Here is a 24343-nt window from a genome sequence, read left to right on the forward strand (position 1 = left end):
GTGTGGCACACGCCACGAAAGCGTCTCCATTAATTCAGCATCATTCTCTGCTACTTTAAGGTCACTTAAAGTAACTGTAGGACCAAGACTTGCTGCAGGTCTCTGTCTTGCCCGGTCCTTCCGCCAGTCTCTGGACTGAAAGGGTTAAATGTAAAATAAACAAGCGATTCTTTAATTTACTGTGACTTTTATTTTAATGCAAACAGTCTGAACCTCAAATATTTAATATTTTATTTAAGATTCATTTTATTTTATTCAGTCAATGTGTTTTAAAGATGTGAAGGGTTGGTGAGCACAAATAATGAAGTTAAAATCATTTTAAATTTATGTTTTTAAAAAATTAATAATTTCTATTAAAACATCCAAACTGAAATAAAACTTAAAAAGTTTCAGCACGTCTCAGCCAGCATGAACAACCGTAATGCAGCACGTGAAGAAGGATCACGTCAGCAGGAAAGTTCGTTCTTCATACAGACGGTGGATCAGATGTTGGACTGACCTGCATCCTGATTGGTCGTCAGGACAAGCTAAAAAGTTCAGGAAAAACATCCTGAACTCTTGTAAGCATTAAACGTTAAGTAAGGTCTGGTGTTGCAAATTTCTGGTCATTTTCTTGTTTTTATTGATTCAGCTCATACTTTTTTTCAAGGAACTTTATTGTCATATCAGCTCACATTCACATGTCAGAGATACGAAATTGGAACAGAGGTCTCGGGAGTAGCTGAGAGAAGGAAATACGAATATATATTAAAAACTATATAAAAGTATAAATAGAAATAGTAAATAAATAAGTAGAAATATAAGCTAAATAAAACAAAATAGAAATATAAGCTAAACACAAGTAAAAATATACATTGAATACAAATATAGGCCACATGTACATGAGGTAATTTGGAGTATTGCACTTAGTGTTGTTGCATTGGTAAAGTAAAGGTGCACGCAGTGCATGTCTGTACAGATCTTTTGTCATGTTAATTTACCATTTACTTACAGTAGGTATGAGGTTTTCTAAATGATCTTTTTATTTATTTTTATTTTTTATTCATTAATTAAATATTTACCTTTAGTCTTTTTTCTTTTTCCTTACTGCATTTATTTTGGGTTTTTTTTAAGTGAAAAGTTTCATGCAGTAAGTAATAAAAACCTGACCCAAGGGGGAAAAAAAAGATTTTTTTTTTTTTTTTTATTCTAAAGTTATGTCACTTTTGAATAAATCTTAAATAAACAAATACGTAGTAGTTTACATATGTGTGCAGTAGTACCATGTGAGATGTTAGAACTATTGTAGTGCCAGACGTGTCCACCAGAAGACAAGTAAACAACATCAGAGCAAAGTTTTTCCATAAAATGATGAAAAATGTCTCAGAAGCTGAAAATATGGTGGACAAGCTGTTAAAGGGTTGAGCAGATCTGTTCCACAGTGATGACGAACGTAAACTGTTGCTGTAAAGGGAAAAATTCATCTTTATATCTATATTCTAGCTGTTTATCAAACCTGGCATCTGGCACACCTCCCCCAGTCTTGTTTAGTTTATGTCTGCTTGCAGGATCTTTAGAAATGTGTCAGAAAACAACTGCAAAAAGGCAGTTTTTCAAATCTTTGAGGGCATTTCCATTTGTCTTCTTTATGCAGGAGCAGATCCAGATAGATGCACCAATCAGCCCACAGCTGGTGGGGGAGCCTTTCATGTGGCAAATGTCTTTAAACATGACAGAAATCTTAGTGATACTGTTGAACACTGTGCAGTGATGCGACAGCAGGGTTTTATGGGTGAAGACATGTTTGCATTTTTACTGTTCCAATGTTTTCTGGACTGTCAGAAGTTTATGAATGAATGTCTAATAAATACCATAACGTTACAGAGGAAAAACCATCCGATATTTTAGCGTCGTGCTGCCCACTCTGAAACGCAGGCCGTGCTAAATACAGGAATTACTTAGGTTTCTTTTAAAGTTTCTAAACTTTACTTTGTACATATATGAATGTTGAGAATATTGTTGTTAGCAGTTCGTCAGATGGAGTCAGCAATAGGAAGCCAAGTTGTTTCTTTCAGTCCTCTGATTGGATTTAGTTCAGTGAGATTTAGAGACAATTCACGCTGGTCCAGTGAGTCCACTTTAAACTAATCCTGAACCTGGTCTACTTCTACATAGTCTGGTTCGTTTGAAGCAGTATGAACATTCATTTACGCTTCGGGAATCAAACTCTGGTCTGGTCTCCTGGTTCAGACCAGAGAATCAAACTCTGGTCTGGTCTCCTGGTTCAGTCCAGAGAATCAAACTCTGGTCTGGTGTCCTGGTTCGGACTAGGGAATCAAACTCTGGTCTGGTGTCCTGGTTCAGATCAGGGAATCAAACTCTGGTCTGGTGTCCTGGTTCGGACTAGGGAATCAAACTCTGGTCTGGTGTCCTGGTTCAGTCCAGAGAATCAAACTCTGGTCTGGTGTCCTGGTTCGGACTAGGGAATCAAACTCTGGTCTGGTCTCCTGGTTCAGATCAGGGAATCAAACTCTGGTCTGGTGTCCTGGTTCGGACTAGGGAATCAAACTCTGGTCTGGTCTCCTGGTTCGGACCAGAGAATCAAACTCTGGTCTGGTCTCCTGGTTCAGACCAGGGAATCAAACTCTGGTCTGGTGTCCTGGTTCGGACTAGGGAATCAAACTCTGGTCTGGTCTCCTGGTTCAGACCAGAGAATCAAACTCTGGTCTGGTCTCCTGGTTCAGTCCAGAGAATCAAACTCTGGTCTGGTGTCCTGGTTCAGATCAGGGAATCAAACTCTGGTCTGGTGTCCTGGTTCGGACTAGGGAATCAAACTCTGGTCTGGTCTCCTGGTTCAGACCAGGGAATCAAACTCTGGTCTGGTGTCCTGGTTCGGACTAGGGAATCAAACTCTGGTCTGGTGTCCTGGTTCAGACCAGAGAATCAAACTCTGGTCTGGTCTCCTGGTTCAGACCAGAGAATCAAACTCTGGTCTGGTGTCCTGGTTCAGATCAGGGAATCAAACTCTGGTCTGGTGTCCTGGTTCGGACTAGGGAATCAAACTCTGGTCTGGTCTCCTGGTTCGGACCAGAGAATCAAACTCTGGTCTGGTCTCCTGGTTCGGACTAGGGAATCAAACTCTGGTCTGGTCTCCTGGTTCGGACTAGGGAATCAAACTCTGGTCTGGTGTCCTGGTTCAGACCAGGGAATCAAACTCTGGTCTGGTCTCCTGGTTCGGACTAGGGAATCAAACTCTGGTTTGGTCTCCTGGTTCGGACTAGGGAATCAAACTCTGGTCTGGTGTCCTGGTTCAGACCAGGGAATCAAACTCTGGTCTGGTGTCCTGGTTCGGACCAAAGCAGTTCCTACCTATAATGACACCCTGAAGCTCATCTGTTCTAGTTTTCGCTAACAGCTGATTCAGCTGCTGTTCTGCACTTTGTCCTCTTTGTTTTTAAACTCTAATGGCCCTGAGCTGTCCAAGTTTTAAGGTCTTGATTCATTTAATCATAACATTTTCATTTGTCCCTCTGTAGGTTTACACAAAGCAAATAAGCAACCAGCTCCGTACTTGATACATGGTGCCAAAATTATCAATGGAGCCTTCAGAGCTTGGACTAAAAAGCAGGTATGGATTCAGTCCCATTTGCAGAATGTGGTTGCCTTTCTGTATTATTACAAGATTTGTTTGACTTGTTATAGGCTCTTCTGGAACACGAAGATGAACTTCCAGAGAACATGAAACCATCTCAACTTATTAAGGATCTTGCCAAAGAGATCAGATTATCAGAGGTAATCTACATTCTGCTATGATTTGTTGAAGTTGCCATAGATCCATATATTATATTTATTTATTTACCTTTGTTTCATCAGGCAGATCTTTGAAATCAAATTGTCTCTTTTAGGAGAACAATCTTGTCACCATACAAACAAAAGTACAAACAAATTCATATAAAATTCAAATTTACAATAATGGTTTATGATTGGAGGTCGTATTCAGCTTTTGTGGCTAAATGGTAACTTATGTAAGGACAACTGGAGACCAAAAAGACCGACTCATCTCACATAAGCATGTTTCGTGTCCGCAGAGATACGTTTATTCCTTCCATCCTCAGGTCCAACATCCATTCAATCCAGTCAGTGGATAGAGAGGTATTCCAACTGAGACAGACTAATCACTATACCGAAAAAACTATTAAAAAAAAATATACAAAAGTATTAGGTAAATGTTGCTTAAAACAAGATAAACTATCTGCCAACAGAACAAGAAAATTTGGCTTGTCAAGACTTCCCAAAACAAGAAAAAATACTCTTAAAACAAGAGGAATTCTCTGGCATAAAAACAAAGAATTATCTTACCTTATGAGCATATGTGTACTCAGTTTAAGATTTTTAATCTTACTTAGATTTCAGTTTTTGCAATGTACTAAGTGATACCACCACCAAACCCATCCAACTTCCTCTTCCATTGTGCTACATTCCAGCCCCAAATCAACAAACACAATAAATCCCCAATCACCAGCATTTAGGAGACAAATCTAGCAGAATATATTATAATAAACAAACTCCCACCAACTACTCACGAGTTCAGTACCCAGTCCAAGGGATTAGTCAAGTAAAAAAGTCTAACCTTTAAAGTCAATATAAAGTCTTCAACATCCACGTCACAGAAGCGCACTCGGATGTTTACGACTCCTTCCTGGAGAGGGAGCACTTCAGTAGACAACTAGTCTAAAGGCCCATTCATGCTGGATGCAGAAGAGCAATACGCAGACAGACGGACATTTTCGTCTGTCTCCTGCGTCCTTTATGCATTTTATTGGTCCGTTTTCAGGGGCCTTGTCGATCTGTCGCTTGACGTAGCAAATGGACCAGTACAACTGGAAACCACGGGGTCAGTGTTGATCAGGATAGCTGACATGTGACCAGTCAAAGGAAAAGACCAGAGAAGAAGAAGAGAACAAGGAAGATAAAGACAATGATGAGGACAACAACTATAGAGATGGTTGGGAGCCTTTTGAAGAAAGGTTGTGTGGGTGTTCCTGGCGTGTTGGGCAGATACAAACAACTTTATAGCGGCCACACTTAACCTCCAACGGACCAAAACAATTCATCAGGACTAACACTCTCCAATGGAAGAGCTGCCATCCTTTCACATCCTGGCATCTTGATGCAGCCTGGGACAAGGAGGACATTTGAATAAGGTCTTCCTAATAGCAATGCTATCACATGGAAACCAGAATCTTTGGCGTAGCTCAGCTTACTGAAGCCATCCAGATTCAACGGCCACTGCTTTTCAGCTCCTGGATGCACCGTCCACTGGGTTACTGTGGGTGTCAGCATACCTCCACTGGCGTGATGTGGACATGGTGAGTCTCTCTGACTCGATTTGCCTTAAAAGTCTTCAGCCTTGATGCTTCATTCTTGATAGGATTCAAGACAGAAGTATTTTATCAGTCCAAAAAAACACTGTTGCGGTTCCATCCTGAACTCTTTCTTCCAGAGTTTATCCCTTCGACTTGCAACAACTGCTGTCAGTTCAATGTGAGGTGTGGGGGAGAATTTGGGTGTAACAGCACATGATTTCCCCAGTACGAATGCAAAGTGCAACCAAATTTTACTGTCAAAGGAACATCCCATCCATCTTGCCTTTTGCTCTAAAAGATTCCTTTAGCAACAGGTACAGCTGCTGCCAAAAAAAAACCTCCCCCCTTGTCAAAGGTCTGTCTTTAGGCTTTAAGTTAAATTTGATCAGATGTGACTGAATACGCCACTGCACACCCAAATGCAACCAATGCTCCACTGGAAAATCCTCACTCTCCATATCATCTCTGTGTAACTTTCATGTTGTGGTAAAGCAGCACAGACATTGCTAATACATTTCAAGAGTTCCTCCTTTGTTGCAAAGAGCACAGAGTCCATAAACCACAACAGCTCCTTCATGTCTCACTGAGACCAACCAGTCGTCCACATAAAACTTGGAAGTGCGGTGTCAGTCACATCCAGGCTGAACCGCTGCTGCTTGGAGTTTGAAGACAACATGGCACCAAACAAATGAACAACCATGTTGTACTTTACCAGATCTTGCTTTTGGTCACCACTTGGCCACCAGAGAAACCTCAACCAAACAGAGTCAGATAGTGGTACTGACCTAGAGAAACATAGCTTCGATATCCGCCGTGATGACAGTGGGCTTCTTTCTGAACCTAATGATGACTTCAGCCATCAAACCGGTGAGGTTAGGACCATCTAAGAGTTGAGCATTCAGAGGAACTCCTCTAAATGCAGCACCACTGTTGAACACAACTCTGATCTTATTCTCTGAGGGTGGTAGACTCCATGTTCTGATGTACACCAAACCCTCTCATCACAGAATGCAGGATCCTTGAGTTAAACTGTTGGTTTAGCCCTTGGAGATGTTATCATTCATGAAATTCATGTAATCGTAATGGGACCGATGGTCTTCTGTAAATTTTCTTTGTAACATCAAAGCACGCTGTTCTGCCTCTGTCTTGTTATTTGGCGTCTTCAGTGCTGCTGGCTGTGGTTGTCTGCAGATTGAACCATCAGTCTCACTTTTGGCAGGGAAGAAACTTATGAAGCCAGGTTTTGTGAGTGATAATGCTGTCTGGGATTGTATGCAGAATGTTTGTGCCTGAGGAGTGTGTGTGCTGCGTGGTGTATTTCTTTGATGACACTGTGTGTTTGCTTTATCTTTCTTGCAAACTCACACTCACATTGGGTGTATAGCGTGTCCATGGAGGGAGACTTTGCTTTATTGAGTCTCTTTAAGGCCTCAACACAGATTTCCTATTAATGGTGTCACTCAACAATGTATTTACTGTGCCTCCACCACTATCAGCTCTTATTGGTCCATTTACTGGCCATCCAAGGATTGTTTTAACCCCATATGGACCACCATCTACACTCCTTATAACATGCCATGCTTCCAGTCAAATCAGTTCCAGAACTGATCTGTGGTCCCAGGTGTGTAAAATGTGACCATCTTGGCAGATCGTCTTCATGAGGGATATTACCATGTACATGTTTGTGCAGGCCTGCTACTCTGCTGCAGGTGGGCTAATCTCCAGGTTCTCGAGGCACCACCTTCTCCTGACCCATTGTCAGGACACCATGCTGTCTCCTCTTCCAGTGAGTTATCAGGGTGTTAGAAGGGATAAATTATCATTGTTCCTCAGTTCTTGTTGAACTTGACTCAAACTGGCAAAATGAGCAGAGTTCAGTCAAGCTTGCCAGCCCCAGTTAAACCACTGGATTGGACAGAAATTGCACTTATTGTCTCAGGTTCCTTCTGGACTGAAGTAGCTTTAATTTCCTTGGAGAAGACATGCAGCGTTGTGGGACGTAAGCTGTATGCTTGCAAGGCTTTTACATCTTCAGATCTAATAACAGGCCAGGAGAAAACTTTATCCATGTAAGCAGAGATTTTTCTCACTGAGGTGCCAAAGTGTTCTTGGTGTAACTTTCCAGAATTATTGGGTATGTGGACACAGCTCTGAAGGCTGATCATATTGTATAAAAAAAATACAGACAATCCATTGCATTGTGTTTTAGCTTCAGTGCGATGCTCAAAGGCACTTCTGGAGGTCTTGTACTGGAGGGGATCACCATCAACTACTGGAATGTCTCTTCCTGGACGTCAATAATGTGTTTTTCCCTAACCTTAGAATATTCATGCCTTTACAACACGTGGACCTGAAATATAAGATTTACTGACATTTTTCCCATAATTTAATGTGTTTCGTGGTCCGAGTGACAACGAGGCATCTACATTTCCCTTGCCGCCAACCTACAACACTGTACACACACTGTACACACACGACATACGTTTAACTTCAGATAACATTCAACCACAGTTTGGTGTGTGTCAAAAGGGAATTCTTTGTCAAGTACAGAAGTTAAGATCTTGCATGAGACAAATATCAAGGCCTGTTTTTTAAACTCCCACCAAACCTAAAAATGCTTGATTCTGTGTTTTACCTTCCAGAATGCAACAAAAGCTATTAAGAGTGAGCCAAGCATCAAGGTACCTGTAGAGGAACCACCATCCACCCACTCTGAAACAGATGAGCCCATTTCCCCAGCCCGCATCCCTTCACCCAGCAGAGAAAAGTCCAGGAAGAAAGCCTCCAAACCCCCCAAACCTCCCAAACCCCCAAAGATGCCTAAGGTCCCCAAGCCTCCAAAGGTCCCCAAGGTCAAAGAAGGAGGAAAGAAGAGAGCGAAGAAGACAAAAGAGATTTCTCCTCCTCCTAAACCTTCTAGCTTTGCAGCTCTTGAGTCTCATGCAAAAGACATCTTGAGCAAAATGGACCAGCCAAAAAAGGCAAAGGTGAGCAGATCTGGACACAATTGTTCATTCATTTACTGATTACTCTTTGAAACCAGCATTATGTGTCTCCTCCCTTTGAAATCTTGCTAATTTAATGGCAAACAGAAGCAAACACAGGAACCTAAAGCTAAATTCAATCAGCCTAAAATCATACAGACTCAAGAATAAAAGACAGCTAGACCCAAAAGTATGACAGCAATGCAAAAAGCAAGTGGGCGTTAGGATATAAGCGATGATAATGAAACCCAGGCGTCAAATGTACACCATGGTCACAAAACTGATGATGTCCCAAGTTTCAGACGCCTAAACTTAAATCATCTAAAGCTTCGAATGTTGAACTTCTAATGTTCGAAGCCTCAACCATCCAAAGCTTCAAAAGTCTGCACTTTAAATGTTCCAAGTTTCAAATGTCCGTAATTAAAACGACCAAAACATGTAATATCGGTATTTCAGACGTTTCATGGGAAACATCCCAAGCTCAAAATGTTCTAATTCAAATGTACGAAGCTCAAAGTGTTTCATTGGCTCAGAATGTTTCAGTGCTTTTCATTGGCTCAACATATTTAAAGATTTTTGGGTGATTTTGTAGATATTTGAAAGATTATATTTTTTTTATCCACATTTTACTCTCAGATGTGCTGCTGTGGGGTTTAAGTTCACCGTTGCATTAGAGAAAGTCATTTAGATCTGATCTGGTTTGATTCAAACATCTGTGTGATTAAAGATAACACTACAGTTGATGTTGAGCTGTGGGCAACCAGAGTTAAAACAGAAACAAAACGTCTTCTTCAGTGTACAAACGCTGCTTTAAAGTAAGACGGATGAGACTTTATTGTCCATTCTGGAGATTTTATTGCAGTACAATATCATCAGTTGTAAAGACATTTAAAATTGACTTCTTATATACATAAAATCTATAAAAACACAGATGTATGGATAAATGCTTGCAAGGCTAAACGGCAGGCATCCTTTATAAGCTGATTTTTAGGAAGTTGATGATAAATAATGTGATTTTCTTTCCTTTCAATGACGAGCATCAGCATTATTTTGGCTCTGCTGGGTCACTTCTGGTTTTTTTCCTGCAAGCCTGAATGGCCTCACCTTTCCCACTTTCCTTCTCCTGTGCCGTCTTGCTTGTTGCCCCTGAATGACAGATTGACCTCTTTGCAATTAATCAGATGGACAAGACAAGAGTGCTGTGATAATATTTCAGAACTCTTCTTTAGTTGAAGCGTCACCACACGTTGCGGTTTTACAGATTATACATCTGCTCACAGCTCTGCTCCTGCAGCTCCCATGTCTTTGCTAAGCAGTTAGACTTGGTGGTTTTCTGTAATAATTGTGTCTGTTCTGTAATATCTAAATTTTCCAGGCTGTTAAGAACATCTTGAGCATGTCAGAGAAGGAAATGTCAAAGCAGAACAACGTGGAGAAGTTTGAAATCAGAGAACAGAATAAAAACAAGACTGAAGCTAAATGGAAGTACAAGGTAAGGTTTTATTCTGTTCAAGATGGAAAAAAGGTTCAGAAGGTTACAAGCGGAGCAATTAAAGAAAAAACAAAGCAGAACCATCAAGCAGTGATTTGCACACTCCACTTCAAAGCAGTCATCAAACCTTAAATTTGAGGCCTGCAGCTCATCATCCACCCTCCCAGTTTAACTAATGGAATTAAGCCACGTTGGCCACTGTGTTGGATCTAAGTAATTACATATGCCCTCATGTAGAAAAGTTCGTTACATGGTTATTGCTGAATAACAGGAGGAAGCTTTTTGGAACAAAAGTGTAATTTTGCTAAACGGAAGACATTAGACAGCTTTAGTTTGGTGGAAAATATAATGCCAAACTGCTGAGGAATGTTTTGCAGGATCTCCGTCCAACTGCTCCTTCACATCAGGCCAAACATTTACAGATGGAGAAGAAACCCGTTAGTTGTCCACCAAGGTCACCAGAGACCAGATTTTCCTCCTGTGATCACGTTGTATTTATGTAAAGACTCGCAGCCCCTCTGTGTTTCTGTGTGGGCTATTAAGCTCATTCTAGTGTTGATTTAAAAGAAAAGAAAGGCACGAGACACAATTTCAGTTTCACGTTTCATCGTGTTATCATGTGTCTTTAATTTAAGAAACAAAATTGTTGAGGGAGTACTTGAAAATGTATATTCTTGGATGTCAGTTAATTACAGAGGCTCGTCGCGGCTTCAGGAGAGAGCAATTTACATTCATTGTTGTGCGTCTCCTTTAGCTAAAAATCACCTCAGAATATCTTATAAATTAGAAAAAACTTTGTTTAGAATGGAAAAAAGCAGTCTTTTGCAAAACCAGCATGTTTTTCCAATAAAATATAAAAACTACCTAATGAAGTCAGACATTTTACCAGTTCATGGTAAATATTAATGGCAGCAACATGTCAGTAAAAGTCTGCAACGGGGACAAAAGAAGGCTAAAATGAAACATAACTGGTTATCAAAGAAAGAAGAAGTTCATATTTTAAAGCCCAACCTGAAAAAAATGGGGAGAAAATTGTATATATATTTTTTTTTTATCTTAAGTGTTTATTTGACCGTTTAACACAGGGTTACTCATTCTGGTCCGACAAGAAATCCATGTTTCCCTGCTCCAACACGCCGGACTCTAATTAATAAATCATTTCGCAGAACTTGATTAGTTGATAGATCCATTTAATTTGGTTCAGGTGTGTTGAAGCATGAATACATTGAAAACCTGCTGGTTTGCAGCTTTTGTTGGTCCAGAATGAGTAAATCTGCTTTAAGAAAATGTTTGAAAAAAAAACATAAAAGATTTTAGTATATTTACCATATAGTGATGTGTCAAAATGATTGTAGAGCAACAGATGTCCACTAGGGGCAGAAGACAGATGTCAGACTGTGTTCAACAGGGCTTTGAGCAAAGTTTTTACCATAAAATGATGCAAAAGGTCTCGGGAAACTTACAGCATTAAAAGGTTAAGATAGTTCACCAGTCTGCAAAACGTGCATTCCCAAAATATTATTTCCTCACAGCAACATCAAGCTAGATGTTATTTATCTCTGCTTTTATTGTACTTTGTGAGTATGGTATTGACTGTGCAGTCAGGCTGAAGATGTATGTTAAGAATCCATCTGTTAGAGTTTAAAGCAGAACCTTTAATAAGGCATTGGACCTGTGATGGTTACACATACCCTTACAGTCAAAATGTGCACATATTTAATCCAGTAGCTTTCACTAATAATAGGCTTGTCTAAACAGATTAAGATGTAACCTAGTTGGTCAAAGATAGTTATAGTTTTTACTTGGAGGTGGCAAAGTAAGCCGCTCATACGCATTGACAGCTGCATGTGAACTTCCAAAGTTATGAAACCAACTGCTTTTAATCCATTTATTTAGTAATGTCACATTTTTGTCCATTTTTAAATAATGAATGACATTTAAAAACAGATCTGTGTATCTGACCAGCTGAAATGTGAGGGATTTCTCTGCTTATGGACTTACTGCTGGTCTTTTTTGGTATATTCTAGAATAGTAAGCCAGATTCCCTGCTGAAAATGGAAGAGGAGTGCAAACTGGACAGAACACCACTGTCAGGCAATAAAGACAGATTCAGCTTCACTATGTCCCACATGAAAATGCACAGGTATGTACGCAAAGTTCTGCGATTGCTGGATGAATGTCTCACCGTCGTTCTGTTACGAAAAGAGCATATTAGCCCTCTAATGTGGTGATTACGGTGATTACAGAGCTATGTGGCAATCATCACAATATCCATTAAAGCTAATTCAAGGACTTCTTGCTGTGAATGGCTGGCTGATCCCTCTCTTATTGTCCTGCGGTTTCCTTTTCAGCTCCAAGATGCTGAAACCTCAGACCAACTCAAGTGTTTTTGGATCATTACAAAACCTTAAAGAGGACAAAAGCAAGCCAGTGAGAGACGAGTACGAGTACGTCTCAGATGAAGGGGAGCTGAAGATTGATGAATTCCCCATAAGGCGGAAAAAGAACACGGTTAAGAAAGACTTTTCCTGTGAGTATTTTTATACTTACTCAGTTTTACTTGGTAGAAAAAATAAGTTAATCATTTTTAATCACCTTTGGGGCTGTTTTATATTCCTATTTTACCATAGTTTTTATTTCAGTATTGATAGTAATATAAAATCATTTGAAATCATTTAATGTATTAAAAACCTCAGGTCCTCTGAAATACATAAAATAAAATAGGTATGTCTTTCCGTTAAGAAAACAGTTATTTGGCAAAAAAAAAATCAACTTTATAAAAAGGAAAAGGATAACAAGGTAGATTTTAAGGATGAATTAGTAAATAAATGCATTTCAAAATGACAAAAATAGGCAAAGTAGCTAGCTTTAGCTTAGTTTCTTTGTCTTGTGTTTACCATAGCAGCTTAAAGCTTGTTCCATCCAGCAAGAACAAGAAGAAATTTGTTTTTTTCACTCCATACTCATCTTCAATAGGAAGGGGATTACTGTGGAGGACAATGCTTATAGACACGTTTCCATTACCACAAGAATTGCACAAAACCTAAATATTACTATAAAAAATGGTAATGAAACACCTGCATTTCTAAAACCTTTTCAGATATTGCTAAAAAAGTGTTTATGCTCTAATGAGGTGGGTTTTCAAACATTTTAATGAAGGCCAATCCTGTGCAGCAAGTGGAAAACTCCAAAATATCGCGACATGGCTACCTAGCAATTGTCGTAAAATCCTGTCCTCCTGATAAGATTTCACAAGCGCTGCCGCTTATGTGCTGAACACCAGTCAGTGGAAACACCTGCTATTTGCGCTTGTAGTTTGTCAAAAATTGACAAATGCCACTTTTATTTTGTGAAAAACTGTAAGCAATGAACAATTTACCATTTTATTTAATATCTAAAATGAAACGTTGACCGTGGCACACAACAGAATCCATGCCTTTAAATGCCACCTATATTTACACTTTCACACTTTCTCATACTCAAAAAAGAATGGAAGCATCAACTTATGCTCATGCTTTTCCATGTTAACTGTGCCCACCTCAAACGTCCGACCAATGATACAATACTTCTCTGAGCCCCCTGAGAAAAAAGTTCTGTACGGCTGTGCATTGACAACAAGCCACAAGATGTACTCAGTCCTAATTGTAATGACATAATTTTGTTCTTGTGGCCTCGGGAACAATAAAAAAGTTGTTTCTTTTAACGGAGTACGCTGATATATATATGTATTAGGCTTTACTAGACATTAGTTCAAATTAGTTTGTTCACCAAATTCAAATGAATATGAGTTTCTCTGAGTTAAAATAACAGCAACTCTGCATTGTTAGCAATGTATAAACAAATACATCTATAAAGGAAAATAGCTCATTTTAGCTTAGTTTCGTTGTCTTGTGCTAGCTATAACAGCTTTACTAGCTAATAGATATGTGTTTGTCCAATTTAAATAAATATGCTTCTTTCTGAATTGGAAAAACGACTACTTTCCCTTGCTGTCAATGTATAAATAAAAAGATTTAAAAAAAAACAACAAACTAGCTAGCTGTAGCATATTTTTTTTAGTCTTGTGCTAGCTAGAACAACTTTATTAACTAATAGATGTTTGTTTTTCCAGTTCAAATAAATATGCTTTTCTCTGAATAAGAAAAAACGACTACTTTCCCTTCCTGTCAATGTGTAAATAAAGATTTTTTCTTTTCAAAATAGCCAAAGTAGCTAGCTTTAGCATTGTATTTTAGTCTTGTGCTAGCCATAGCAACTTTACTAGCCATTGCTAGTTAACAGATGTATGTTTGTCCAAATTAAATAAATCTGCTTTTCCCCGAATTAGAAAAACAACTACTTTCCCTTCCTGTCAATGTGTAAATAACGTTTTTTTTTTTTTTTTTTTTTTTTTAAATAGCCAAAGGAGCTAACCATAGCATAGTTTTAGTCTTGTGCTAGCCATACCTTTACTAGCTGGTGCTAGTTGTGAATGATATCATGAAGAAACAGCAGTCAGCAGTTGACACAAATGCTCAAGTATATTTTAAATAAAAAAACAAACAAACTATATTTATGCTAACATACATATGATGGGTGGCATTAGCTACAACAGTGTCACTACACAAGCTTGTTAGATATAAATTTGTAGTGATTCAGAGAACTTGTGTTGTTGTTAAACAGTTCATTTTTTTCCTGTAGTTTTATCAGACATCAGAGAACCACTTCAGCCAGCCAAAAAACCAAAGTTCCAACCCTTGGTGACAAAGGTACGTATGGCACAATATCACAAAGGAGTAATAACTTAAAGATTAATTTTGGAAAATTAAGCACTCAGACATTTTCTTCCGGAGTTGGTTGACCATAGCTTGTCGTTAATGAAGTAGCCAGGATATTAAAACAACAAAGAAACAGCTGTACAGCAAAATAAACTCTATTTTTTCGTCCCCCGTCTCTGTCTCATCTTTTCTATCATGCCCTCCCAAAGCAGAGCGTGGACTCCTCGGATGAAGAGACTCTGCACATAGACACAGAAGTCAAGCCTGAAGTGAAAAGTCGCAACTCTAAGGTGAAGAAGAAGAGTGGAAGTGCTGCAGGGATTCTGGACCTGCTGCAGGCCAGCAAGCAAGTGGGGGGGATCGACTACAGCACCAACAGGTAAATTGACCTGATTATTTTCCGCCTCTACTCTCCTTTTCCTTCAACACCAATGAGGCTTTGGCCTCTAAAGACGCCCGGGCTGCAGAACATGCACAACATTAATCTCTTAATGGCCCCGAGAGACCTCTTTTCCTCTCAGTAAATGAATTTTGAGTCTCTTTAATGGGGCGAGTCACCGACAAACAAACGTCCCCTCTGTGACTACATAATTAAATGAAAAAGCCGAAATTTATAATGAACTCCCAGAGTTGAAGAATCAACGAGTGACTGAAGCAACAGTTTACAAAGACTCTGTCAGTGGTTTGTGTTAAAGTTGGTGTTTGTTTCCTCCTACGCTGATCTACAAGAGCCAGTCTGGCTCCGGGCTCTTCCATTTGCTTTTCGCTGTTTGGTTCAGAGCTTGATGGTCTATTTCCACCACACTGAAAGCTACAAATGAGCAATGAAAGAGAGAAAGAAAACATGGCAAAAATATGTTAATTTTTTAAACAGACTCAAAGCTTTGAAGACGGAGTGAAGTGAGCATGATCATGATGGTGATCAGTCGCAGTTCAACAGCTAATAGATGCTAATAAGATGTTCGCATTCATTTTCCCAGCTGGTTCTTAAAGTGATCACAGCCTCAGATCCTAAAATACCCACGGATTGGCATGGTTTTTCTGATCAGTCTCATTCCTTTTCATTTACATCCAGTTCTACATTTCAGGCTTGTAACACACATCTATTTATTTACTTTTTATCATCCAAACTGCCTCGTTTTTTTATTTTAACTTCACTCCTCAGTGTTCAGGTCAGCCTCTTTTCTCTTCACCTGTGCCAGCATGTCGACGGCTGTGTAATGGTTGCGTTGTTGTTTATTTCTTATTGGCGTACTTACAGTCAGCCACCTGCATCTCCCAGCACACAGGAGGCCATTCAGGGCATGCTGTCCATGGCCAACCTGTCGTCTTCAGAGAGCTTGCAGCAGCCATGGAGCAACAGCCAGTCCAAAAACAATAACCAGTCGAAGAACAACTCACACAGCTCGCAGGTTGGCAAGAAGGCCGGTGGAGGAGGAGGGAGCAAGCGGCCGACCAAACGTCTTCCGAAGAAACCCAGGAAAAGCAGCAGCGTGGAGAGTCTGGATTACGACGATGACCAGGATCACATGGATGCCTGTTTCAAGGACTCAGATTATGGTAAGAAAGAGAGAAAGCCCTCATCTGTTACAGACATGCATTGCTGATTTACTTACAGGGCCCTTTCAGCCCCTAACCACCTCATCAGATCCACCTCATCAGGTCCACCTTCCAGGTCCGGGTCGCAAAACTCTAGGCGTGAGACGCATTTATTTGAGGAATTTAGAGAATAATTCTCTTCGGCCAGATTTAGAGTGCGCTAGATTGGAGAGGGATTTTTCCTTAAAGCTATAGTAGATAGCTTTAAGTAGATAGTAGTAGATAGATAGGCCTGTGGGACTCTGGAGGCAGCTGATGGGTACCGGCGGGCTAAGCGGCATGCGGCTTCGGCCGTTGCCGAGGCAAAAACTCGGGCATGGGAGGAGTTCGGCGAGGCCATGGAGAAAGACTTCCGGACAGCTTCGAGGAGATTCTGGTCCACCATCCGGCGGCTCAGGGGGGGGAAGCAGTACTCCATCAATACTGTGTACAGTGGAGATGGGGTGCTGCTGACGTCAACTCGGGACGTTGTGGGTCGGTGGAGGGAATACTTCGAAGACCTCCTCAATCCTACCAACACGTCTTCCCATGAGGGAGCAGAGCTGGTGGACTCAGGGGTGGACTCTCCTATCTCTGGGGCTGAAGTCGCTGAGATGGTCAAAAAGCTCCTTGGCGGCAAGGCCCCGGGGGTGGATGAGATCTGCCCGGAGTTCCTTAAGGCTCTGGATGCTATGGGGCTGTCCTGGCTGACACGCCTCTGCAGCATTGCGTGGACATCGGGGGCAATACCGCTGGATTGGCAGACTGGGGTGGTGGTCCCCCTTTTTAAGAAGGGGGACCGGAGGGTGTGTTCCAATTACAGGGGAATCACACTCCTCAGCCTCCCTGGTAAGGTCTATTCAGGGGTCCTGGAGAGGAGGGTCCGCCGGATAGTCGAATCCCGGATTGAGGAGGAGCAGTGTGGTTTTCATCCTGGTCGCGGAACAGTGGACCAGCTCTATACCCTCTCTGGGGTCCTGGGGGGGGCATGGGAGTTTGCCCAACCAGTCTACATGTGCTTTGTGGACCTGGAGAAGGCATTCGACCGTGTCCCCCGGGGGCTCCTGTGGGGGGTACTCCGGGAGTATGGGGTACCGGACCCCCTTGTACGAGCTGTCCGGTCCCTGTACGACAGGTGTCAGAGCTTGGTCCGCATTGCCGGTAGTAAGTCGGATTCGTTTCCGGTGAGGGTTGGACTCCGCCAAGGCTGCCCTTTATCACCGATTCTGTTCATAACTTATATGGACAGAATTTCTAGGCGCAGCCGAGGGGTTGAGGGGATCCGACTTGGTGGCCTCAGGATTGGGTCCCTGCTTTTTGCGGATGACGTGGTCCTGTTGGCTTCATCTGGTCGTGATCTCCAGCTCTCGCTTGACCAATTCGCGGCCGAGTGTGAAGCGGCTGGGATGAGAATCAGCACCTCAAAATCTGAGACCATGGTCCTCAGCCAGAATAGGGTGGATTGCCCTCTCCGGGTCGGGAGTCAGGTCCTGCCTCAAGTGGAGGAGTTTAAATATCTCGGGGTCTTGTTCACGAGTGAGGGAAGGATGGAGCGTGAGATCGACAGACGGATCGGTGCGGCGTCTGCAGTAATGCGGGCTCTGCGCCGGTCTGTCGTGGTGAAGAAGGAGCTGAGCCAGAAGGCGAAGCTCTCGATATATCAGTCGATCTACGTTCCTACCCTCACCTATGGTCATGAGCTGTGGGTCGTGACCGAAAGAACGAGATCTCGTATACAGGCGGCTGAAATGAGTTTCCTCCGCAGGGTGGCCGGGCTCTCCCTTAGAGATAGGGTGAGGAGCTCAGTCATCCGGGAGGAGATCAGAGTAGAGCCGCTGCTCCTTCGCATCGAGAGGAACCAGTTGAGGTGGCTCGGGCATCTGGTCAGGATGCCTCCTGGACGCCTCCCTGGTGAGGTGTTCCAGGCACGTCCCTCTGGGAGGAGACCCCGGGGAAGACCCAGGACACGCTGGAGGGATTACATCTCTCGGCTGGCCTGGGAACGCCTCGGGATCCCCCCCGCAGAGTTGGCAAATGTGGCTGGGGAGAGGGAAGTCTGGGCTTCCCTGCTTAGGCTGCTGCCCCCGCGACCCGACCCCGGATAAGCGGCAGAAGATGGATGGATGGATGGCTATAGTAGATAATGTTGCTCAGAGACATTTTTTTTTACTCTGGGTGAAGTGGTTCCTCATCCTGATAGTAGTCTATACATTCTGTAATCATGAACAATAAGAAATATAGTTAGACCCCTCAGTTTACTGTAAATCTGTAAAAACTGACCAATCCAAACATTCAGGCTGAATTGGAGTTGTTCATTTCTTATATTTCGTAAGCTTCTTCTCTCGGCTCCCCTCCTCCCCCTCCAGAAGCACATACTTGATAGCCACACCCTGCATTTAAAGTTAGGATGAAAATACAAAGTAGTGAAGAAGAAACTCGGAAGGCAAACATGGCTGAGAAAATGCAGGAAGGATTTCCCGACCCGGCTCGGTTTATTTGCCTCCTCCTGCTAAACAGCCGAGAAAGAGAAAATCGTTGGTGGAAAAAGCTGCGAATAAAAAAGCCTCGGATCATGCAAGGAGCAGAACCAGAGGGGGAGGAGCCAGGATGGGGGAGGTGCCTGTTCAGGGGGAGTGGTCAATGCAGGGGAAGGAGGGGCCAAGACAGGGGGAGGAGTCAAGACAGGGTGCCACTTCCACATCCTGCTATCTCCCCAACATTACCTACCCCGGCTTTAAACGTAACCTGCGATTGTGTCAAAAACAGATGAAAAAGTCCTTTGAGATGGTAAAAGTTTTATCTTTCATGACCCGTTTAAACATTTAATGATGTTTATAGGTGAAAGTATATCTGAGCTGTATGTCTACAAAGTGGCCTTGGTTTTCTCTTTTTAGATCATCTTAGGCTAAATCGGGTTCGTTCCTATGAGAACAAAAGTCGCAGTTTTTTAGCAAATTATGTGAAATATGTAAGACATTTGTACACATAAAGTCAAAGCACACGATTCCTGATTAAAACGCAGAGCGATAGTAATGTGTGCGCAGTGCTTATAGCATTGGCACCCATTTTTAAACTTTTCACCACAAAACAACAAAAGACATGCTTTGAGATTCTGGAGTTTTTGTCACACGGTGATGAAACAAACGTCTTTGTAATCAGCATTAATGCATAAACATAAAACCATCTGCGACATATCAGCAATCTGAATGTGACGAAACGCTGAAAGAAGCTGGTTCTGATTTTTTTATAGAGACGTAAAAACGCAAAAGTATTAAAAAAAAAAAGTGAAAATACAAAAGAGAATCCTCAGAAAAATAAAAAGTATTAAATGTATGACAGGAAAATCCGGTGCTGTTAAAAACTGATGGCGCACGTCAGCCATTCTGTAATTCTCCGTCCAGCCTGGATCCTCTCATGAGGAGCTGATGTTCAGATGCTTTCTCTGGCGTTGCTCCGGCTTCGCTCTGGATTTCCAGATGCAGCTGCTTCCACCCAGCCAGCTTGTTAATAAGTCATTAGCACAAGTCCTGAGCTGTTGTCATACATGCTTTTTCAACTCCTAGTTAGTGTCCAATCAGTTGTTCATTGCATGAATTCAGTTGCTCTGTAATCCGTTCGGCTGGGACGTCGCCGCCACGCCGGTAAACAGCCGTTTTTATCCCATTGGGGTAGTTATCAGATATTAGCGTGGATTGGAGTGATTGTTGCGCGAGCAGCAAAGAGGGCGCCAGCAGCTGTTCCACAGCTGCCCTGCATCCTACTGCTGGAATTGTTCTTCATTTGAGAAAACAGAAATAATTGCACAACAATCTGAGCGTTACATGCTCTCATTGAGACGCTTCCATGCGTGACGGGAGTAATCTGTTCTGATTCCAGTGTACCCCTCGCTGGAGTCAGAGGAGGATAATCCTGTTTTCAAATCCAGATCGAAAAAACGGAAAAGCAGTGACGACACTCCATACAGCCCCACAGGTAAAAAAACACCGTCTTTACACACTTTTACTGCTTTAACTGGTTCCAACTGAGGTGTGGATGTCGCCACAGCTCGAGTCGGACCTTCAGTTCCTCGACAAGAGCGTCCCGCCAGAGACGGAGCTCGTGTGGCCTCCATAGAAACGGGCCTGGCTGCAGCGGCGGCGAAACTTTCCCATCAGGTACGTCGGATTTCTGCAACTTTCCAGGTTAACGCTGCAGTCTGCTTCACCTGAACCCCCACCTGAACCCCCACCTGTCCACAGGAGGAGCAGCAAAAAACCAAGAAGAAGAAGAAAAGCACCAAAAAGAAGGCCACGGTCACCGAGGAGCCCGCAAAACTCTCTCAGGACAGCAGCTCACCGGAGCACAACCTGGACTCCCATGACGGCAGCCTGACCGACCACGAGTTCAACACCGGGACCGTCAAGTCCCCGGGGGGCCCGCAACCCATGGCGCCGGGGGTCTTCGTCAGTCAGCGGCGGCCGTCCATGTCTTCCCCCAACAACAGCACCAACTCATCAAACAGCAGCGGCGTGGCGAAGGGGGACCGTGTGGGGGCCGCAGACGCCAAAGGTATGAATCCCAGAAACGGGTCGCAGTTTTTCTGTTTCCACGGCAACTGGTCTCAGTCTTTCTGAGGACCTACGGGACCCGAAGCACAGCTGGAGCTTCATGGAGCTCCTTAAGACCACCTGATCCAGTAAATATATTTGTATGAGGCAAACTCATTTATTATATGTTTAAATTCATTTGCTATTTTTACAAAGGATGGTTTTATTTTAATCCTTGTGTTCAACAAGTAAATATATTTACACTTGATAAATATTGAAGTAAAGAGTTGTTTTCTTGTTTTGGGTAATCAGGCTGTAGTTTAAGAGCAGTCACGTGGGTACTACTGAGACACCACAAGTTTTTCCACCAACCGTGGAGCCACACGGTTTTCTTACCGTGTCTATGTTTGATTTAATATCCAGCAGCATTTTGATAATATTTTTGTAAATATCGAAAGAATAAACTTTTATATTTTCTTCAAACCAAGATGCCTGGAACTGGATGATTATAAACAGCCACGGCTTCAGTTGGTAAAAACTACGGCTGCAACAATATTCATGATTGAAAATCACTTCTCCGTTTTTTGTGATTCATCGTCAGAATAGAAAAATTATATATATGTATCAGCGCTGGGATCATATTAGAAAATAATCTAATTGATCACACCTTTGTAATGAATTAATCTTAATTAATTTTATTTTATTTGCAGAACAATATTTTCCCCAGAAAGCAACAATCCCTTTCATTTAGATAGATTTTATAGGATGACGTGTGCGTCAGTGTCATCCAGGTAATGGTGCAATGTCAAATTCATTCACTCAAATAACATGTTGATTTTTCTGTAACTATTAATCTTATTAAATGTGATTATCAGAGTTGCTTTTAAGTTATTTTTAATGTATATATGTGTACATTTCCACATGTGTGTACTAATTCCAACCACCTGAACGGAGCCAACGCGGCATACAAACTGAAATCACATCTATTAAGTCAGACGGATGGAAAAGACTGCATAAGTTATCCTCTTCCTTGTCACTCATCCTCTTCTTTTTGTTATTTCTGGTTCATTCCACAGCGAAGCGACTAAAGAAAGGCATGGCAACAGCCAAACAGAGACTGGGGAAGATTTTAAAGATCCATCGAAATGGAAAGCTCCTTCTGTAGCATGCAGCGGACGGTTGAGGGACTGAGAATGGACGAGGGCTGGGTCAGACCCCCGGCTCGTCTCCCCACTCACTGAGAAACGCTGAAGAAATGGAAGAAGACAATGGAAGAAAAACTGAAACAACCAGGAGGAGAAAATAATCATGCATTTCTCTATTTGTAAGAAGAACATCACTCAGATAGGTTTTTGCCTCGACTTATACTTTATAACTTTCAGATATTAAAGTGTACAGAAGCTATTCTAAATATTTTTTAAGAAAACGCGTCTCATTTTCCTACAGCTGTCAGTTTATCAGGGGTCGCTCCAACATGAAGTAGAAGTACATGGAAGTCATTCCAAGACATGTGAAAGTATCCCCGCTTTGCATGGATTCAGTTGCATGTACGCTTCGGTCTGGTTGTGTGTGTGTGTGTGTGTGTGTGGGGGGGGGGGGGGATCTACGGATGAAGCTTATCATTACGTTTGTGAGACAGAATGGGAAAACATCCATCCTTCTGAGGAAAAAAGCATTTTCTCTTGTTTTAATGTTTGCAGAGTACTATCAGTATATTTATTTATTTTACTCCAGTCAGCAGATAGGAAATAAACTGTAAAGTACAAGTGGTTTACAGGTTGACAGGTGGTTCACAGGTTATTGACAGGTGGTTCACAGGTTATTCACAGGTGGTACACAGGTTATTCACAGGTGGTTCACAGGTGGTTCACAGGTGGTACACAGGTGGTTCACAGGTGGTTCACATGTGGTTCACATGTGATTCACAGGTGGTACACAGGTGGTTCACATGTGATTCACAGGTGGTTCACAAGTGGTTCACAGGTGGTACACAGGTGGTTCACATGTGATTCACAGGTGGTTCACATGTGACATGTGGTTCACATGTGATTCACAGGTGGTTCACAGGTGGTTCGCAGGTGGTTCACATGTGATTCACAGGTGGTTCACAGGTGGTACACAGGTGGTTCACATGTGATTCACAGGTGGTTCACAGGTTATTTACAGGTGGTTCACATGTGGTTCACATGTGGTTCACAGGTGGTTCACGTGATTCACAGGTGGTTCACAGGTGGTACACAGGTGGTTCACATGTGATTCACAGGTGGTACACAGGTGGTTCACATGTGATTCACAGGTGGTTCACATGTGATTCACAGGTGGTTCACAGGTGAGTCACAGGTGGTTCACATGTGATTCACAGGTGGTCCACAGGTGATTCACAGGTGGTTCACATGTGATTCACAGGTGGTTCACAGGTGATTCACAGGTGGTTCACATGTGATTCACAGGTGGTTCACAGGTGGTTCACAGGTGATTCACAGGTGGTCCAGAGGTGGTTGAAATGTGATTCACAAGTGGTTCACAGGTGGTTCACAGGTGGTTCACAGGTGATTCACAGGTGGTTCACATGTGATTCACAGGTGGTTCACAGGTGGTTCACAGGTGATTCACAGGTGGTCCAGAGGTGGTTGAAATGTGATTCACAAGTGGTTCACAGGTGGTTCACAGGTGGTTCACAGGTGGTTCACATGTGATTCACAGGTGGTTCATAGATGGTTCACAGGTGATTCACAGGTGGTCCAGAGGTGGTTCACAGGTGGTTGACATGTGATTCACAAGTGGTTCACAGGTGATTCACAGGTGGTTTACAGGTGATTCACAGGTGGTTCACATGTGATTCACAGGTGGTTTACAGGTGTTCCACAGGTGGTTCACAGGTGATTCACAGTTGGTTCACATGTGATTCACAGGTAGTTCACATGTGATTCACAGGTGGTTCACAGGTGATTCACAGGTGGTTCACAGGTGATTATTCACTGGTGAGTCACAGGTGGTTCACAGGTGTTTCACAGGTGGTTCACAAGTGGTTCACAGGTGGTTCACATGTAATTCACAGGTGATTCAAATGTGGTTCACTGGTGGTTCACAGAATATCCACAGGTGATTCACAGGTGTTTAACAAGTGGTTCACAGGTGATTCACAGGTGGTTTGCAAGTGATTCACAGGTGTTGAACAAGTGATTCACAAGTGATTCACGGGTGATTCACAGGTGGTTCGCAAGTGATTCTCAGGTGGTTCACAGGTGATTCACAGGTGTTTAACAAGTGTTTCACAGGTGGTTCACAGGTGATTCACAGGTGGTTCACATGTGATTCAAAGGTGGTTTACAGGTGACTCAAATGTGTTTCACTGGTGGTTCACAGGTGATTCACAGGTGGTTCACATGTGATTCAAAGGTGGTTTACAGGTGACTCAAATGTGTTTCACTGGTGGTTCACAGGTGATTTACAGATGGTTCAAAGGTGTTTAACAAGTGGTTCGCAGGTGATTCACAGGTGTTGAACAGGTGGTTCACAGGTGGTTCACAAGTGATTCACAGGTGATTCACTGGTGGTTCACAGGTGATTCACAGGTGGTTGACATATTGTTCCACAGGAGATTTACAGGTGGTTCACAGGTGATACAAATGTGATACAAATGTGATACACAGGTGGCTAA

General features: G+C 42.4%; 1 protein-coding gene across 3 annotated transcripts in view; it reads left to right on the forward strand.

The window, feature by feature from the left end:
- Window positions 1-22221, forward strand: part of phf2 (PHD finger protein 2) — a 34552-nt gene extending 12331 nt beyond the window's left edge. The window contains exons 10-22 of one of the 3 annotated variants that reach the window (XM_079242452.1): window positions 3516-3607; window positions 3682-3771; window positions 7988-8332; window positions 9705-9821; window positions 11849-11964; window positions 12173-12351; window positions 14502-14569; window positions 14788-14957; window positions 15840-16138; window positions 20033-20128; window positions 20201-20310; window positions 20395-20704; window positions 21759-22221. In XM_079242452.1, the coding sequence (XP_079098578.1) occupies window positions 3516-3607; window positions 3682-3771; window positions 7988-8332; window positions 9705-9821; window positions 11849-11964; window positions 12173-12351; window positions 14502-14569; window positions 14788-14957; window positions 15840-16138; window positions 20033-20128; window positions 20201-20310; window positions 20395-20704; window positions 21759-21847 (2081 nt within the window). In that variant the 3' untranslated portion in view covers window positions 21848-22221. The remainder of the gene's footprint in view (window positions 1-3515; window positions 3608-3681; window positions 3772-7987; window positions 8333-9704; window positions 9822-11848; window positions 11965-12172; window positions 12352-14501; window positions 14570-14787; window positions 14958-15839; window positions 16139-20032; window positions 20129-20200; window positions 20311-20394; window positions 20705-21758) is intronic. The other 2 variants (XM_079242453.1, XM_079242454.1) reach the window with 2 other exon arrangements.
- Window positions 22222-24343: the final 2122 nt, after the last annotated feature.

The sequence above is a fragment of the Telmatherina bonti genome, assembly GCF_933228915.1.
Source record: "Telmatherina bonti genome assembly, chromosome: 6".
Classification (NCBI taxonomy): Eukaryota; Metazoa; Chordata; class Actinopteri; order Atheriniformes; family Telmatherinidae; genus Telmatherina; species Telmatherina bonti.